Consider the following 20,924-nt stretch of genomic DNA (forward strand, 5'->3'; position numbering starts at 1 on the left):
AAAATTCTTTGCTCCCACACACTGCAGTCCCACCCGGTGCTCACACCTGCTGCCAGCGCCAGCCCCGCTGGCACCAGCCCACTCGCACCCGCTACCAGTGCCTGGCACCGGTCCCAATCACTCGGTACCATCAGCGGGTGCAAGCGGCGGCTGCTGGCCCTGATCTCTCCTGAGGGCTTCTCCACCTCCCCCTGCTCCTGAGGGGTGATCAGGGCTGCAGCCACCACTCACACTCACTGATGGTGTCGGTGGCCCATTTATGGAGCCGGCCCTGCTCACATCTGCTGTTGGCGCCGGCCCCAATCACTCTGTGCTGTCAGTGTGTGGGAGCGTCAGCGGGAACAGGGCTGCCAGCAGCCTCACGGCCCACAGTACCTTTCAAGGTGCATGAATTCGTGCACTGGGCCCCTAGTATGATATAAAAAGAACATCTTTTATACAATAATATTTTAAAATACATTTCAAAATCCTTAGGGTTTACACCCTAAGTGAAGAGTTTGAAAAAATTAGGCTCTATTAGCCCCAAATACCACAAGATATAGATATTTATTTATTTGTTTTTAAATATGTTTTTTATTGATTTTTAGAGAGAGAGAAAGGGAGAGGTAGAAGGGAGAGAAAGATAGAAACATTGATAAGAGAGAAACATCAATTGGCTGCCTCCTGCACACCCCCTAATGGGGATCAACCCGAACATCTGACTGGACTGGAATTAAACCAGTAACCTCTTGGTGCATGCATGGGTTGATGCTCAACCACTGAGCCACATCAGCCTGGCAAGATATAGATAATTTTAAAGTATTCATATTTTTTCAGAGTTAACCACAGTACAATTCTTATTGAAACCATGACAAAAGGGAATAGATGTGTGACAGATTTACAAATGCAAAAAGCCATCATTAATAAATATAAACTGTCATCTGTTCAATGAAAATAGTTTTTAAAATCATGTTTTTGACAGTATAATATTATCTAAATTCTGCTATTTTTTAAAAAAGTTTCCTTTAAAAATTAACTCTACCTACAACATCTACTAAATCAATGGCAGAAGTCCAAGTTACACTACTTTGATATATAAATCCAACTTTTTACAATTAGCCTAAAAAATTTCCTTTTAGAACTAAATGATCAAAGAATTCCATATGATCCATCAGGGACTGGAAGAGTAGATCATTGAGTCACAGAATATAATTAAAATAGCTGTGCTGTTAATTTTAGAAATAATTTAATTTTGTTTATATCAAAAGAAGACATTTAAGGAAAGAAAAAATTCAAATACACATTTTTGGGCAGTTCTGGTTGCTGGCATCCTACCCCCTATATGTAAAAGAATGCTTGTTGGCATTAGGTTCCATCAATTCATTTGTGATTTCTAAATTAATTCTGAAGGAAACCACAACTTACTTGAAGATCCCTCTGAGTGTCTGTGTGCCTGATTTTTTTTTTCCTTCTTCACAGACAAAGCACTTCCACTGGTCATGGAAAAAAGCTCTAAATCCGTGTCTTCTCTGCTTACAAGTCTTGCCTGGGAGCAATGGGAGAGAATGTATACAATCATGAAACAAAATATGGCATTTTCTGAATGCAGCTCACATTACCCCAAATAAACAAACAGGCTCTGTCAAACAACCTTCTTCAAAATGATACCACAATCCTTTATTGCAGCCCAGGCAGAACAAATGCACTATGTCAAAGCATTTTTCGCAAATAAGAGTCGATTTTAAAATTGAGGTTTGCTATTTGCGTCTGTACAACAAAAGAAAACATTTTAGTATAGTAATTTTGATGAAAATCAATCTTAAAGGCAACTGATGAAACTTTACACAGTTTAACATCACTTATTTACCAAGAACATTATTTAGTTCTTAAGCGAATGTTCGAAATGTCATATAGGGTTATGTTCTGCAATATTTATATTTAACACTTTTAAGTATTAGTTTTCTCAGTAAAATTCCCTTAAATGTCTTTCATCCCATATTTGTATATTATGAAGTCACTAAAGATATCTACCTTCTCATTACAACAATTATTAATATAAAAATACTATACATTAAGTCTAATTTGGGGATAATGATAGATATATAAAATTTTCAAAATATACTAGGACATAAGAACTAGGTAATTTATTGTATCTAAAATTACCATCTGAAATTTTATTACTATTTTGGACTGAGCCTAAGAGTTGAAAAACTTGCTTCTTGCCTATAAAATATTGTTTTACAGAATGTCTAATATCATTAAGTAAAGATTTATCAGGATCTAGGCACGAAGTGGGGGAAAATGAAGTGATGGAAAGCAAACCAGCTTCAAAGTAGCTGGAATTTAACCCAAACCACAGGATGTTTGAAATCCTGTGAGTAAGCATTGTCTTTAATGTTTGATGTGAGAAGAATTTAAATAAAGCCATAAAATCATCACTGTGGTTAAAAAGCTGTCCCTATATGATGAGCTAGAAAAACTCCTGAAACCAGCATCTAATGATGATCATCCCCTTTCAGATTCAGATGTTTGTCTTTCCCCTTTACATTCCCCTTCCCCCTTCTTTCCATCCTTACATGCATGAACTTCTCATTGTTAAGTAAGCCAGTTTGCTATTGCCAAACTCAGAATAGAAACCATTCTATAATGTCAGTTAGGAAAACAACTGTATTGTCAAAAAACCTCAGCAGAAAACTGTTTAAAATGAAATAAGGAACACTTGGCTTCCAATATACACTTGTGATTAGTAAGAAAAGTGTTACAAATTCTTTATTTCAATTACTACACAAAAGCATGCGTGTAATGTTCCCATGAGACTAGCTTCACCAACACTAAGACTTAAAAACAAAACAAAACAACAGTCCAAGAATGAGAAGGAAATACCAAAACAATACCACAGTTTCTGTGAGACCAGTTACAAAACAAAGGAAACGATGTTAACTACATCAGTGACCTGCCTGCTGGCTAAAGAGGTGTCAACTATAAGCCTCAAGATTTTAAGATTAGGATTTATTCACTTCAATTTGATGACATGAATTTACTATGCCTAATTAGAAAGTAGAAACCCACCCCTCCCCAAATAAGACAATATCTACATACCAAGAAAATATCTGTGAATATATGCCTTCCAAAAATCTCAGTCATCTAAGCCATTTGCACCCAAAGAGTGCTTCTTCTGAGATAGAAAACCATTAAGGTTAGTTACTAATTCAGTCAGATTATATCTAACAGGGATTCAAATTTAGAAGTGAGATTTAACCAGAATACATGACTTCACAATGGTGTCGCTTGGCAGCTGAAATGCAAACCTAGAAATTTTGTCAAGGGTGCATTAGTGCATCTGACACAGCCACACATGCATGAATGTTCAGATTCTATTTTTGAAAACACTGGTTTTCAAATTGAACATTATTATTTCCTTTACTGTTAACAAATAGGAAAGTCATAAATATAATACATCTTTTGTTCTATATTATGCAAAATGGACGTACTTAAAAACTGAATGTAACTGATGATACTTTTAACACTTCTATGACATATGTATTTAATTTTAAAACACTGTAATATTAAAGTTTGTATGGTTATAATAGTTTTAAGTTAATGTCAAATAAGAATTCTCTATGTGCAATTCAATAGAAAATATTAAAAACCAATTTTGCAAAATTGTTTTTGGTCTTTGTTTACTGAACAGGTCACATTTGTAGCCCTATCTACAAGGTTAGTAATAACTTTTCTCCATATTTTAACAACAAAATGAGGGGGATAAATTTTGGAACATGACTTTTAAGAATCTGGATTCTGATTCATCTGTAACTCAGGCAACTGAATTAAAAATAGAGACTCATTTATTAAAAAAAGAACAACAACAACAATAAAAAAGGGAGTTTCTTCTTCAAATTTTTCATAAAATATACTTTATTAAATATTTATTTTTAAACTTTTGCATATTTAGAAGTTAAGACATTAAAAGCACACATTAAAATAAATACTTATTACCCCATTCTTTTAAAAAAGAGATAAAATATTATAAATTTCACTTAAAGTTGTCTTGTAATATGTCTATGTATAAATATTCAAAAAATTAGAGTATTTCTAGATATGTGAATGATTTAAAACCATTTTTATTTTTGGTTGCAGAAAACTGAGTTATGTATATCCCTCCATTCATCATTGCACAAATCTCTCTTCTTGTATAATAAGGCAGAGGTCTTGCTATATAACTTTTGAGGGCATGGAAGGAACTTTGAATGTTTATCTTATATAATAAAAGCCTAATATGCTAAGTGTCTGGTCATCTGGTTGGCCATTCAACCAATCAAAACATAATATGCTAATGATATGCTAAGGCTGCTCAACCGCTCGCTATGACGTGCAGTGACCACCAGGGGGCAGACACTCCAACCTATAGGTTAGCTTGCAGCTGGGGTCCGTCCGATTGGGACTGAGCATGATGGACCAGACACTCCCTAGAGCCCTCCCACAGTCCATCCCTGGCTGGTCAACTTCCTGTGTCCCTTCCCAGCCCTGATCATGCACTGGTGGGGTCCCTTGGCCTTGTCTGCACCCTCTCGCAATCCAGGACCTCTCGGGGGATGTGGAGAGCCAGTTTCGAATGGCGGCAGAACGACCAGTCACTATGATGCGCACTGACCACCAGGGGTCAGATGCTCAATGCAAGAACTGCCCCCTAGTGGTAAGTGTGCTCCCACAGGGGAAGTGCCATGGTGGTAGTAGGAGCCTCTCCTGCCTCTGCAGCACTAAGGATGTTCAACCAAGGGCTCCTGAATTGCAAGAGGGTGAAGGTTGGGCTGAGGGACCGTCCCCCCCCACACACACACCGAGTGCACAAATTTTGTGCACTGGGCCACTAGCAGAACTATAATTTACATGCAAAGAAATGCACAAACCTTAGACATAAATTTCAATAACTTAAAAACATTTTATTTTGAAGTTAAAACTCCCATAGAAGTTGCAAAAATTGGTACTGATAATTCCCTATATACCATCCACCCATCTTGCCCCAAAGAAATCTAACCAAAGTGTGATTATTAAAACCAAGAAATTGACGTAAGTGCAATACCATTACTAAACCACACATCTTGGTAAGACTTTACCAGTTTTCACATGTACAATATTTATGGTTTGTTTATACTTCTACTAAAGGCCCAGTGCATGAAATTCGTGCACAGAGTGGGCGGGGGGGGGGGGGGTGGCAGGCGGGGGGTACCACAGCCTGGCCTTCACCCTCTCACAATCTAGACATCCCTCTCGCAATCTGGGACTGCTGGCTCCTAACCACTGGCCTGCCTGATCGCCCCTGACTACTCACCTGCCTGCCTGATCACTCCTAACCGCCTCTGCCTTGGCACCCGCCACCGTGGCTTCGTCCAGAAGAACATCCAGAATAACATCTGGGAGGTCATTTGGCTGTCTGATCTAATTAGCATATTAAACTTTTATTATTATAGACTAGAGGCCCGGTGCACAAAATTCCTGCATGGGAAGGGGGTCCCTCAGCCTGACCTGCACCCTCTTGCAATCCAGGACCCCTTGGGGAATGTCCAACTGCCAGTTTAGGCCTGATCGCTGCCTGCCTACCTGCCTGATCGCCCCTAACCACTCTGCCTGCCTGCCTGCCTGATTGCCTCTAACCACCTCTGCCTGCCTGCCTGATTGTGCCTGATCGCTCCTAACCACCTCTGCTTCAGCCCCCGCACCTGGGACCCAGGCTTCCCTCCTCCGGCCGGCCGCAGGCACTGGGACCTGGGCTCCCCTCCCTCTGGACGGCCGCAGGCACCCAGGACCCAGGCTTCCCTTGCTCTGGCCAGCTGCAGGCACCTGGGACATGGCCAGCCTCGCCTGGGCCAGCCGGAGGCACCCAGGACCCAGGCTAGCTTCGCCCGGGCAGGCACCCGGGACCCTGGGCCAGCTTTACCCAGGCAGGCAACCAGGACCCTGGGCGGCTTTGCCCAGGTCCGGCATTGTCAGGAAGGATGTCTGGAATGACGTCCAGAAGACATCTGGTCTATCCAGTGTAATTAGCATATTACCCTTTTATTAGTATAGATAACTTGACTGTCTTTTGCTATGGTTGTTTCTTATAGATAATCTTTTTTTAATTTAAATTTTTTATGTTTAGAAAAACAACACACAAGATTTTATTATTCTCATGTCAAAAAGTTAGGTCTTTTCAGGACAAGGAAGTGAGTTCTGATGTCAGGGAGGAAGCCCCTACTTGCCAGCAATGAACAAAACCCCTGCAGGACCACAATGACCAAATCCCATGCACGAGCAGATTAGCCATGTAGCAGCCCTTGTTGATTGCCCTGGACTTCTTGCCTTTGCCGCTCCTGAGGACCTCGGTCCACATCTCATCCACATTCTCCAGCGCCATGTTGCAGTGTCTGTCAATAGGCTTCACAAGGCCCAGGAGCTTTTTGTTGTTGTGACAGTTGATATATATTCTTGACAAAATGCATGAGCTTGGAGAGCTGACCTGTGTTAAACTCCTCCTCCTCCCACTTCTGCAGTTCTGCCAGGGTCATCTCACTCTTGGGCTTGCGGAGGAGGCTCCTGGTGGTGGTGTCTGCACTCTTAGAACATTCCTGTCTCCTCCACTTTGCTTCTGTCTCTGAAGAAAGCTGTAGATAATCTTTCAATTCACTAATTCTCTCTTTTATGGTGTCCAGTCCAGAGTTTATTTCACTGATAATATTTTATTTCTAAAATTTATAATAGACTCATTTGCATATCCATCTGCCCTCTAATTAAATTTGTATTACTTTTGTTTTCAAATTTTCTGTCTTTTTATTATGGATGTATTCTTATTTTTATCTTTGAGGATCTTATAATAGAGGCCATTGAAATATTTTTTTAAAGTTCTGTTAATAGCCTTGTCCTAGTTGTGAAATTATCTGTCCAGTTCCCCAACAAAAATAGTGTGCTTTCATTCCCCAACACTCTGCAAGATTTCTACTCTGGTCCTTCAATTCACCCAGTATTTCTTTGTCATAAGTCCTTCTTTGATTTCTTCCCTGTCTCAACTCATACACACATAAAATATGTATTTCTGTTCTACTACTATTTTCCTTTTTTTGTATCCAGCTATACCTCTTCAAAATTGAAAAAATGCACTTGCAAGTGCTATGTATTTGTCATATATTTGTATGTTGGTAATCCATTCAATCTGTTTTCATTCATTTTTAGAATTATAACAATTAAATGTGATATCACTTCCTTTGTCCAGGCATTTTTATTTTTCCCATTCTTGCTCCGAAGTGGCCACGTAACAATATGTGAGAAAGTGCTAGTCAGTAATATGCATGCTGTTAACAAACTGAAGTGCCAATTTTCCAGTGACAATCTTCACGTCACTCTACCAGAGGGGTTAAAATGCAAGAATATATTTGCAGTGATTATTTCAAATTTAAATTCTATAAATATTTTCATAAACATTAATTTTAGCTAATGGCTATCCAAAATGTGCTGCTCTGTCAGGAAAACTCCTTAAGCCCTGACTGGTATGGCTCAGTGGATAGAGCATCCGCCTGTGGACTGAAAGGTCCCAGGTTCAATTCCGGTCAAGGGCATGTACCTTGGTTGCGGGCACATCCCCAGTAGGGGGCGTGCAGGAAGCAGCTGATCGATGTTTCTCTCTCATCGATGTTTCTAACTCTCTATCCCTCTTCCTTCCTCTCTTTAAAAAATAAATAAATAAACTCCTTAAGTTAGCTGTTCATGATGAATAGTATTCTGGATAATAATAGTTACTACTAGAAACTACATTACCTTCTTGTACTAAATTCAACAAGGCAGGCTAAATAGTAATCAGTTTTCTTTGTGAATGTAGAGTCTGAGCAAGGAGTATTAGTTGATTGATATAAATGGATGGCATCATAAAGTTAGGGTCACCTGATGCATCCATTTTTACCTGCCAAGGAGGCCACATACTTCTGTCATTGTTTAGGGTACCCTCTTCACTGTAAATTTCTGAAAAATACTGAAAATTTCTTATTTTGTGGGATCCACTTTTCTAAACTTCATATTGGCCATTCTCTTTTTCTTTACATAGGCTTCCTTCCAAAAACATATAGCACAATTGACTTTAGCAATGCATATACAGTTATACTACCTAGAACCTACACTCAGCATAGAGTAGAGTTTAGAACTTGATTGTTCCTAAATTTCTGATAATTTATACTTTACTAGAGGCCTGGTGCACAAAAATTTGTGCACTCGGGGGGGGGGGGTCCCCTCAGCCCGGCCTGAGCCCATTTGCAGTCCAGGACCCCTTGGGGGATGTCCACCGTTTGACTTAGGCCCACTCCCCGGGGGATTAGGCCTAAGCTTGCAGTCAGACATCCTTCTGGCAGCCAGGGAACCTTTGGGGGGGGGGGGTGTCTGACTAAAGGCTTAGGCCCCAAGGGATAGGGCCTAAACCATTAGTTGGACATTCTTAGTGCTGCCACGGAAGTGAGAGAGGCTCCTGCCACCACCTCTGCACTAGCCAGCCATTAGCCAGCTTCTGGTTGAGTGGCATTCCCCATATGGAAGTGCACTGACAACCAGGGGGCAGCTCCTGCATTGAGCGTATGCCCCCTGGTGGCTAGTGAGCATCATAGCAACCGGCCATTCTGTCGTTCAATCAATTTGCATATTAGCCTTTTATTATTATTACTAGAGGCCCAGTGCACAAAAATTTGTGCACTCGGGGGGAAGGGGGGTCCCTCAGCCCGGCCTGTGCCCTCTCGCAGACTGGGACCCCTTGGGAGATAACGACCTGCTGGCTTAGGCCTGCTCATGGGTGGCAGAGGACAGGCCCAATCCCTAGGTGCAGCCCCTGGTTGGGCTCAGAGCAGGGCTGATTGGGGAGTTGGGGTGCCACCCAGTCATGCACAGAGCAGGGCGGATCGGGAGGTTGCGATGCCACCCTCAGTCACACTCAGGGTAGGGCCGATTGGGGGGTTGGGGCACCGCTCCCTGTCACACTCAAGGCAGGGTTGATGGGGAGGTTGTGGCGCCACCCACTGTCACTCACAGAGCAGGGCCCATCAGGGGGGTTGGGGCTCCGTACCCTGTCACGCACAGAGCAGGGTCGATCAGGGGGTTGGGGAGCTCCCCCTGTCACACACAGAGCAGGGTCAATAAGAGGGTTGGGGAGCTCCCCCCTGTCACTCACAGACTAGGGCCGATAGGGGAGTTGGGGCATCGCCCCCTGTCACACACAGAGCAGGGCCCATGAGGGGGTGGGTGTTGGGGCGCCACACCCTATCACACACAGAGCAGGGCCGATCAGGGGGTTGGGGCGCCACACCCTGTCACACACAGAGCAGGGCCGATCAGGGGGTTGGGGCGCCGCACCCTGTCACACACAGAGCCACAGGGCAATCAGGGGTTTGGGGAGATCCCCCCTATCAGGCACAGAGCAGGGCTGATCAGGGGGTTGGGGCACCTTCCCCTGTCATGAACAGAGCAGGGCTGATAGGGAGGTTGTGGCCCCACCCCCTGTCACACACAGAGCCGCAGGGCGATCAGGGGGTTTGGTCGCTGCCCCCTGTCACACTGATCCCGGTGCTGGGAGGCCTCGCGGCTCCGCTGATCCCGGTGCTGGGAGGCATATTACCCTTTTACTATATAGGATAGAGGCCTGGTGCATGGGTGGGGGCTGGCTGGTTTGCCCTGTAGGGTGTCCTGGATCAGGGTGCAGGTCCCCACTGGGGTGCCTGGCTAGCCTGGGTGAGGGGATGATGGCTGTTTGCAGCTGGTCACACACCCTTCAGGGTGGGGGTCCCCACTGGGTTTCCTGGCCAGTCTGGGTAAGAGGATGATGGCTGTTTGCAGCTGGTCACACACCCTTCAGGGTGGGGGTCCCCACTGTGTTGCCTGGCCAGTCTGGGTGAGGGGCTGAGGGCTGAAGCTCCCAACCGCTCCTTTTTTTCTTTTTTTTTAAATTCTGGGCCAGCTTTAGCTCTGAGGCTCCGGCTCTTAGGCCTCCACTCCTGAAAGCAGGTATCTGGTTTGTTTGTGTTCTATAATCGAAACAATGTTTAACTCCAGCAATGAGATCCCAGCTGGCTGAAAGCAGATTTCTGGGGTTTTATTTAGCTTCTATATTTGTTAAAATGTTTCAAACTGCAGGCTCAGAGGCCGGCACGGCAAGCGGGGAACATTGGAGTCCTCCTTCACTGAAGCAAGCAAGCCTCATGTTAGTTTCAAGCTGCCTGGCTGCCGGCCTCCATCTTGGCTGGAAGTTAATTTGCATATCGCCCTGATTAGCCAATGGGAAGGGTAGCGGTCGTATGCTAATTACCATGTTTCTCTTTTATTAGATAGGATAGGATGTCCCTATTTCCCCCCTTTTGCCCCCACTACCCAGCTCTTGCCCCCCACTTCTCTCTGGCCATCACCATACTATTGTCTGTGTCCATGGGTCGTACATATATTTTCTTTGGCTAATCCCTTCTTTAAATTCACTTCTTTAAATATTTATTTTCAGATAAGTGCTTATAACTGCACTATTATATATTTTCTATTATATCATTTAGAATTAAGATTTTTTAATTGAACCCTTGTAAATTTTAGCACAATTTAACAAATTATGCTAGAAGCAATTAGGAGATTTTTCATGTAATGCAGATACATTTCAATTAATATTTTATTAATTTTTATTTTTTTAATATTTTAATTTGAAATAATCTCAAACATGTAAAAAACACTATAAAATACTACAGCATATTATATGTACCCTTCACCCAATTTCTTAGGTGTTAATAATTTAAACATAACCATTATACAACTAACAAAATTTGGAATATATTTTCTTATAATTTCTTTAATGTTACTTAATCCATTTACTTTGTTTTTGTTAATCTTCACCCAAGGATATTTTTTCATTGAATTTTAGAGAGAGTGAAGAGAAAGGGATAGACACATTGATTGGTTGCCTCCTGCACATGCTCTGATAGGGACTGGGGATCAAGCCAGCAACTGAGGTACATGCCCTTGACTGGAATCGAACCTGGGACCCTTCACTCCATGGTCTAATGCTCTATCCACTGAGCAAAAAAAGGCTGCAGCTTAATTCATTTACTTTTAATCTATATGCATCTTTATATTTAAAGTGGGTTTTGTTTTTGATTCACCCTCATAATCTGTCTTTTAATTGGTGCATTTATGCCACTGACTTTCAGAGTTCTTACTGATAGAGTTACTGCCATATCTGGCAGCTTCTGGGGCTTCCAGGGCCCAACGGTGGCCCTGGACCGATCCGGTCCCAGGCGGTAGGCAGGCAGCTTCTGGCATCGCCCATGGGGGCCTGGATGGCGGCTTGCACTGGTGGCTCGCGCTATCCCGCCCTGCCTGCAGTATGCAAATTAGCCACCAACTTTGTTGGTGGTTAGTTTGCATATCTCGCTGATTAGACAATGGGAGGCGTAGCAAAGTATGGTCAATTACCATGTGGCTATTATTAGATAGGATTACTTTGAGTACGTGAATTCCCAATTACTTGATAATTTTTATCTGGTTTAATTTTCTGAGTTGTGAGGGTACTTTGCTGTCTCATTCAAGTATTCTACTCTTTGAATATTCAAAAAATATTTTTATTAAGCAAATTCCTGTTAGGGTAATTTTATTTTAAATACTGTAACATGTTAATATTTTATAATCTACCATGTAGAATTAATATTCTAGAGTAATACATTTATTAGTATATGTTTATTGATTTCAGAGAGGAAGAAAGAGAAAGAGATAGAAACATCAATGATAAGAGAGAATCATTGGTTGGCTGCCTCCTGCACACCCCACACTAGAGATTGAGCCCACAACCAGGGCATATGGCCTGACCTGGAATTGAACCATGACCTTCTGGTTCATGCTCAACCACTGAGGCACACCAGCTGGGCAAGAGTAATACATTTTAATGTTAGACTAGAAGTGGAGAAAATGTTATTATCCCAGTACCTAGTATTTTGATATTATCCTAAATAAACACAGTTGAGATTTTCATAATTTATACTAATATATGGACATATTTTAAAGTGCACTTGTTAAGTACTTGTGTCTACAACTTTTCTGTATCTTTAAACACATTTCTTACCACAAGCTGAACTCTTCCACCATTAAGTACATTTGGATCTAACTCAGGCAAGAAATGATTGCTGCAGTGACAAAAAACAGAAATAATATTATTACATAAATATAGAGAAAGAATATGAAAGAAATGCCCAATGAAAGGTTTGGGACTAATTAGTAATTAAAAAACTGGTAATAATAGTTTTCTTAAATAGGGGTTACATGCAAAGTTATATACAAATTTAAGTTTTTCCATAGTCATTAATAAAATTAAATTTGACATAAAATTTCTAAGTTACACTTTAATGCTACCTTTCTTTGCTAAACATAAACACATACAATAAAAATATGAAAGAAACAAGAATGATAGCTAAAAAATTATAAAAAATATAAATACTTATTTACCTACATATCTTTCTTGTTTTATGATTAAGGCAAAGCTTCCTATTTTTAAAATATTTTGTGGTTTAATACATTATTCTACTGCTCATAATTAACTTCTGTTTAAAAGTAGAGCATTTGGCTTTTCAAGAACTTCCATTCTTGCCCTGGTCAGTGGTAGAGTGTTGGCCTGTGCACCAGAAGGTCTCAGGTTCGATTCCTGATCAAGGGCACATTTCCAGTTGCCGGTTCACTCCCCCACCCCTACCCCAGTAGGGAAGCCTGTGAGAGGCAACCAGTTGATGTGTCTCTCTCACATTGATGCTTCTCGGCCCCCCTCTCTTTCTCCCCTTCCTTTCCACTGTCTCTGGAAAAAAACAACCCACTTCCATTCTTGAAAATAATATTTCTTAAAATGTTACTGCCTATACCTTTACATATTATATTTCAAAAGAGAATATCCATAAATAATTACCTGTTGTATAATATATTTAAATATAACTTGTTTAGGAGTAAGGGATATTGTTAAATGTGTGAACTTATCTAAACTACATCCCGAATAAGTTTTTAAAATTTTCACATTATCTCTGCTAATGCTTTAAAATCTCTGAAAGACCTCTTATATCTGGTTAATATAGATGGCAAGTCATGGGGTTATACTACATTTGTTTATAGTTCTAAGGATTTCATCTTATGAATTACACTAATTGTAGGATTTTGTTTGTTAGTGTGTTACTCATTTAAATAGTTATTACCCAAAATGCCTGGAAATGTTTCTAAAGTGGCATCTACATTTACATTCCATATTGGTTTATACATTTAATAAATGCTTAAAATAACATATATTTTACTTTTCTGTGCACATAAGTGGCTACAATGAAAATCTTGAAAATTTATGTCAAAATGTTATCTCCAGGCTTTTATTTCCTTAAAACTTTGATTCAGTGGCTATATATATATATATATATATATATATATATATATGTTTTATATTGTTATTGGCTGGATTTTGTTCCTATAAAATTCATATATTGAAGTCCTAACCCTCAATGCCTCAGAATTTTACTGTATTTGGTTGTAGGGTGAGGGAATGAAGGTAAAATGAAGTCACATGGCTGGGCCCAAATCCAGTATGACTCGTGTCTTTATAAGAAGAGATTAGAATATAGACAACACAGATGAGGGATGATCATGTGAGGACACAATGAGAAGGGAGCCATCTGCAAGCCAAGGAGAGAGACCTCCAAAGAAATCACACTTGCTGGCTCCATGACCTGGGGTTTGTAATTTCCTGAACTGTGAGTAAACAAATCCCTGCTGTTTAACCTACCCAATCTGTGGTATTTTGTTATGGCAGCCCTCACAAAATGTATATATATATATATATATATATATATATATATATATATATATTAATTGACCCTGTTTATTGCTAAATAAAACATTTAATATCTTCAACCTTGTGAGCTCACCTCTATTCTGTGAGATAGATAAAACATTATAATCTCACTATAAAGGAGAGGAAGTTGAACCTTGGACATCATTGAAAATTAGTTATATGACTGGTAAAGTGTCAGCATCAAGGTAGAATTATAATTTTAACTGCCAAACATAAATGATAACAAAAATAACACAAAATAAAATACAATTTGTACTAAATATTACATTTATCAACAGTTAATATATACTATGGATTTACTTTAAAAAGCAGAATCATTTGTGCAGTTCATCTGTTGTTATTAAGCATTTACAGAAAGAGTTTCTTAAACATTTTAGAATGAAAAATATAAAGAGTGATTAAGTCTATTTTATATAAGAGGCCGTTTTATAACCTGGCTTCGTGGTATATTGGCCTTTGGCTATAAGTCATGTTTGTTTTAACACAGTTAACCTAGGTTTAACTTTTCAAGATGTGTTTACAATACAAAAATCTAATTTAAGGGAAATGACCTTACCATTTCAAATCTCTGGAACTAGTTGTTTCACGAACTCCAACCTGTGTGTGAAGCCACTGATACGTATATTCTTTACTCCTTTCTAATTTTTCATGTGCCTCGGTATCCTTGCAGATAAATTCTTCTTCCTTAACTGAGAAAGGAATATGGACATTTTATTTGTTATTTAAAGAGATCAAATTCTGTCCAAACAGTTCAGTTAGGATACAAACTTTATCATAAGAAAGGGGGAAAATAACATAATGCATGGGATCTAAATCATCTGTAAGAAAAAAGTCAGTCACAAAGTAACTTTTCCTGCTTGAGTTTCAAACCCACATACCTTGAAAAATAAAGAAAATGCTTTAATGCAGCCAATATTTTTAAGAGTTGTTTTTTTATTCTTATAATTAGAAATTTCAAATAATTATTTTTGGTTGACAGTAGAATCTATCTATATATATAAAAGCCTGATATGCAAACTGTCCCCTCTGGAGTTCAACCAACCAGGAGTTCTTTCGCTTGCTATGACGTGCACTGACCACCAGGGAGTGGCGTGGAACGAAGGAAGGCCCTGGCTGGCAGCCAGCAGCTGCTAGGGACCCTACCTGTACTCGGACTCTAGTTCTAATATAAAAAGATCTATCTATGCACTATGATGTCCTTTTAGGCTTATTTTAAAGACTAATTGTTCTCATACTAGTTTTATGCATATGCAGAATTTATAAATATAATGAAGATATTTAAATCAGAATTTTAATTTTATTTAAAACTAAGCTTGGTTTGTGTAAGGTAATATAATATTTTAAGTTGGGAATACAATTTCTATCAGGATAATATGGCTTATGCCATAACTAGAGGCCCAGTGCACAAAATTTGTGCACTCAGGTGGGGTCCCTCAGCCCGGCCTATGCCCTCTCACAGTCCAGGAGCCCTCAGGGGATATCTGATGGATAGCTTAGGCCTGTTCCCCACAGGAAGTGGGCCGAAGCTGTCCATTGGACATCCTTAGCACTGCAGCAGAGGTAGGAGAGGCTCCCACCACCGCCACTGCACTCGCCAGCCATGAGTTCGGCTTCTGGCTGAGCGGCACTCCCCCTGCATTGAGCGTCTGTCCCCCGGTGGTCAGTGCGCGTTATAATGACCAGTCATTCCACCACTCAGTCAATTTGAATATTAGCCTTTTATTATATAGGATACTTATTTCAAAAAGGGGGGTGGGGAACATAACAATAAAAGTGTTTATGGAAAATATGAAGATGATAAATTATACTAGGTATGAATACCAAGGTAACAAGCATAAAAAATAAAATAGCTAAAAGAAGACTCCAACCATTACATTCAAATGTAAATTTTAATATATATGTATATATAGTTGTATTTTTTAAATTATAGACATTGCTGCTACATTAATGCTATGCATTTCAGAGTTACACTGAAGATCTGTTGTTTTAGAGCTTTTACCCATGAATATGATATTGGGGGCTGGTTCCTTTTTCAGGTGCCATAACAGTTTTGGGGGCTTAATAGTTTTAGACAACTGATTGACAGTAAACCAGAGAAATATACCTCTTGAAAACTAACTCATGGTAATCAAACTCACAAGAGTGCTATAATTAAAAACCTGTTATTTAAACTGTCAATTTATTAATCTGAACTATTCTTTTGCCATAGATCATCAGCTAAAAATCAGAATGTTCATTTCTCAAACCTCTTAGTACTCATGGATCTTACGTTTCCAAAATGGCCACACCCTTGCATCATGAGCTGAAGCTAACCCACCCATATTTGATATGTTGGAGGCACATATACTTTACATACAAGGGCTAACCACTGAATCCATAACCTGTCACCATTTTGGTAAATGGCCTTATAGGTAGATGTACAGAAACTATAAAAGGGACTCAAACAGAGGAAAGACTTGGTGTTAACACACCCAGTTAGCACGGCATTAAGCCTCTTCTCCAGCAGAGTCCCAGCCTTTTCTATGCTTTTCTTGGTTGACCAGGCCAGATTTTGGAACCATGAGTGCAGTGACAGAATAGTGGGGACTCGGTGACCCTGTTAATGAAACGAGTCCACAGCTGTAACCTTATTATTCAGAGAATCTTTTTGTAACAAGTGTACTTTTAGTTAAAAATAAGAATTATCTATGGCTTCCTGCTTTTAAAAAGAGTGACACACACTGATAGTCACTTTTTTAAGTAGTCATTTTGGAAAGTGTTCCTCAACTGTGCAATAACACTCTATATATTAAGCAGTTTTTACATCAGAACTCAACCAAGATTCTAGACAACTATTCCCAAGTAAAGATGAGACATTTCACTGTAAGGGTCCCATTCAAATGAACCATTTTAACCCTAAGGAATAGATTGGTAGATTGGCACAGCTCAGTGTTAGAAACAGAACAAACACAGTGATGAAGTTGGCTGAATGAACTCAAAGATACTGCAATTCAAAAGCTGCAGGAAGTGATTTGGCTAACCCATTTCAGGACCACTTCTGCCACTGAGAAGAAAAAACTAAGGTTTACTCATTGAAACTTGCAGAAGAAGTCCTGTTTTTTTGCAACTGGGGTACGAAAAATAGTAGTGACCTGGGTTACTTAACAAAGTTCTAATTTAGCCAGGCTGCCCAATAAGTATTTCTTTTCCGTTTACAGAAGCATCATTTTGCCTGAAGAAAGTGAGGCCCTTATCTACTGTGCTATCCTACTTCTCTGGGACTTGCTTTACTAACTTCTTACATCATCAGCCTAAGAAAAATGTCTTCCTTTGATTCCTGCTCTCCCCTAATTACTACTGTCTATATAGGCCCCTTTATTTCAAAACACAAATTTGATTGCTTTTATTTAAACAAATTGTTAAACTTTTAAATTATAAAAATAATGTAGTCTCATTATTGACACTTTAAGAAATAAATAAAAGAATTAAAAATAAAAGAAAATCCACAAAATTCCCACTATCCAAAAACAACCACTGGATAATATTTTTAAGGCATTTCCTTATAGTTTTCTCATAAAATTGCTTTGTTTGTCTTTTGTATGTATACAGCCTACCTTTCAGTTAGTACTGTAACAAATGTATTCCATGAAATGTAAATCTCACTCTGAACATACTATTAGTGGTTTTACACTATGATGTACAAATTTGTTACAGAAGTTTGTAATTATCCTATTTAGTTAATTTATTTGATCAGGTGGAATTAAAGACTTGTCTAAAACTATCAATATTTTGAAGAACTTAAAATAATCTATATTATTCAATAGTTTTAAAAGCTTTAATCAATTTACCACATAACTATATGAGGTTTCTCAATTCACTGAGTCCCTGGTCAACATTATAATATTACATATTTAAAGTTGTTGATATTTTGACAAAAATATCATATGATATTATCTAGTTTACATGTCTTTGTGGCTAGTGAAATTTTGCATGTTTAATCTGATTATTTATTAATTATAGGTCATATAGTATAAAATATCTTTCTGTTCTCCCCAATAATCTACTGAGTCTTAGTACTGAATTTATGTTTTTGTTTTCAATTGACTACTTGTGATCCTTTATCTGTTATCACTTGTGCAAATATTTACTTCTGCCCATTATTTGATTTTAGTTTTCATTCTACTTTCAAAAGAAGATATTTTTCTTCTTTAGGAAAACACATTTCTTTATTTGTTAAATATCTTCTAAACTATAAGCCATTTCCTCCTTATAATTTATAAGTTTGTGCCTCTCAATTCAGTAAACTTCTAAAATGAAATATAAAATGTCAGGGACAAATTCTATAATCTTCTAATACCTTGTGTTTCACACTAAAAGGTATTGATTAACTTTTTTGGTAAGAGAAGTCCACTCTCTGTCTCTATTTCTTTAATTTCTGTTCCCTCCTTAATTTATTGCAATCTGGTTTTATGAAATTGAAATTGTCCTTACTGAGAAGGCTTTAAATTGTCTTCTCTGACAAGCACATATATTCTTTACCTTCATTGACCTTTTTGCTAAATTCAACTATGCAGGCCATTTACTTTGTCTTAAAACTCACTTCTCAGAAGGAATCTGCAACAGCCAAACTTCGAGTGCTCCTCTCAGGCTCCTTCAAAGATTCCTAGATGATGATGCTCCCATTCTACAAGTACCTAAGAGACCACATTCTTACTCTGTGCCTGGCACTGTGCTGGCTTCTGAGGAAGGTCAGCTAGGGAGACATTGTATATTATCTCATGAGGCTGGCAGCCTAGAAGACTAGGTATCACCAACCTGTATCTTATTTATATTTTCATATCCAGCTGAATTTCAGAATCGCAACTTAGTTTTACCATTATCATCCCACTAAGTCTGTTTTCCTCCTGAATTCCCAAGGCATCCAGACCAGATATCCTGCAGTCAACCCTGGCTGCTCATTTCTTAAGTACCAACATCTAATCAGAAACTTGCTCTAATTCATCTGCTGTGTATCACACTCATACCTGGCTCCTCCTTTCCATCTCTACTGGCCCCATTTTATTTAGGTGTACTTTTTTTTTTTTAACAGGAATGAGTGTGTAATGACAAAATATCTGTCACAGTAAGAGAGACACCCCTCCTCCTAAGACCAATACTCTCAACTATGCTCTGAATCCCAAGTATTCATATAATTTAGGATTCATTGCTATAATTTAGGATTCATGGTATTTCCTTTCTTTTGCCTCTCAGAAATGGCTTTATATCTTCCTCTCCTCTCTCATCTTCCCTATCAGATGAACTTTTTGAAATAGAAGATACAGTCCAGTCTCTGATGACTCATTGCCATTCATGCGCCAGCCCACTGCAATATGTATTCTCCCCACATCATTCCACTGGAGCTGTTCACACTGAGATCACTAATACTGCAAAGTCTTTGGGACTGTTTGAAGTTCTTATCTTGCTGCCTCCTCTATAATATTATATACTGTTGTCCACTCCTTCATTCTTAAAGGTTTATTTCCTTTGGATTTTGTTTCAGACACTCTCCATGTTTTCTTCTGACTTCTGTCTTAATCTCAGTCTCCTTCAAGGATTCCTCTTTCATTGCCATTCCTTCCAGTTTCAGGATTCTTCTTTGGGGTCCTATCCTGGCTCCATCTTATTCTATTCCCTGTATGAGGATTTTCATTTAATTTCTTCAATCACTCTCCCTAGTGCCTTCTGAAATGTATTTATCCATATCCTCTCTATTTAGTAGATATGCCCAGATAATTTCAAGTGAGTATGTAAAAAGACTGAAGCCATGCATTAAACCACCTTTTCCAAGTTGCTACCACACTACCACCATTACCAATGTACAACTCTGAAGTCAGAATGTTGCACTTAAACAGCATTCTACCTCCCAACTACATATTTTACCTCCTAAATTATTTTCACTCTGTCAAATCTCTTGCATTCCCATTGCCACTACTTTAATTCAGGCCACCATAATCTCTGAATTACTGTAACAGCCTCTCTCTTGTCTATTTGCTTTGGTCTTGCTACTACATATACTATCTCCATACACCAAATAGTCTTGCTAAAGTACAAATCTAACATGCTACTTCATAGATTAAACTCCTGGTTCTCCACTGCTTTTGGATAATGTGCAAAATTTTTGCATAGCACACAACCCTTGCATATACTTTTAAGAAATTCATGTGTTAGGTTCCTGCCTCAATCACCCAGATATAATTGTTCAAAATGATCTCTTTCACCTATAAACTTTGTTCTTGGTATTATCCACTTTACCAACCATGTTCTTGCTTCAGGTCTTCAGATCTCAGCTTTAGAAATTACGTTCTTTGGGGTAAGCCCCTGAGCTTCCAAGATTGCATTCCTTATTCAGTTTAGGTAAGAGATGTCCTCCAAAGGATCCTATAGATCCCATAATAACATCTATTACATTATATTCTACTTTCCTATTCAATGTGTCTGTTTTGGCTACTAGAGTATAAGCTATTTAAATGGGACATAGTAGTATGGTGCTCAATAAATATTGGTGAAGTAAAGGAATCATTGCCATAGTTGATTAATGTCCTCTCCGAGCCCTGAGAAAGGTAGAGCTGGAATTTAGAATTTTAGGGTGGATACAAACCTGTGCATTGTGAAGGATACCCCATTATCTAAACACTAGAGGCCTAGTGCATGAAATTCGTGCACTCAGCGGAGGGAGGTGTCCTCAGCCCAGCCTGAGCCCTCTCATAGGGAACAAGCCTAAGCCAGTAGTCAGACATCCTTAGCACTGCTGCGGAGGCAGGAGAGGCTCCCGCCACTGCCACTGTGCTTGCCAGCAATGAGCCTGGCTTATTGCTGAGCGGTGCTCCCCCTGTGGGAGTGCACTGACCACAAGGGGGAAGCTCCTGCGTTGAGCAGTATCGAGCCAAAACTGGCTCTCCAACATCCCCCAAGGGGTCCCAGATTGCAAGAAGGTGCAGGCCAGGCTGACGGAACCCACTGGTGCACGATCGGAGCCAGGGAGGGATGCGGGAGGTTGGCTAGCCGGGGAGGGACCATGGGAGGGCTCCAGGGCATGTCTAGCCTGTCTCACTCAGTCCCGATCAGCCAGACCCCA

General features: G+C 39.6%; 1 protein-coding gene across 1 annotated transcript in view; it reads right to left on the minus strand.

The window, feature by feature from the left end:
- The window catches only part of LRRIQ1 (leucine rich repeats and IQ motif containing 1), a 264,793-nt gene that overhangs the window by 44,394 nt on the left and 199,475 nt on the right, over positions 1-20,924 (minus strand). The window contains exons 24-26 of the mRNA XM_081084809.1: positions 14,388-14,520; positions 12,077-12,137; positions 1,405-1,525 (exon numbers count right to left, since the gene is read on the minus strand). Of these exons, the coding sequence (XP_080940935.1) occupies positions 1,405-1,525; positions 12,077-12,137; positions 14,388-14,520 (315 nt within the window). The remainder of the gene's footprint in view (positions 1-1,404; positions 1,526-12,076; positions 12,138-14,387; positions 14,521-20,924) is intronic.

Source organism: Myotis nattereri (genome assembly GCF_964212035.1).
Source record: "Myotis nattereri genome assembly, chromosome: 2".
Lineage (NCBI taxonomy): Eukaryota > Metazoa > Chordata > Mammalia > Chiroptera > Vespertilionidae > Myotis > Myotis nattereri.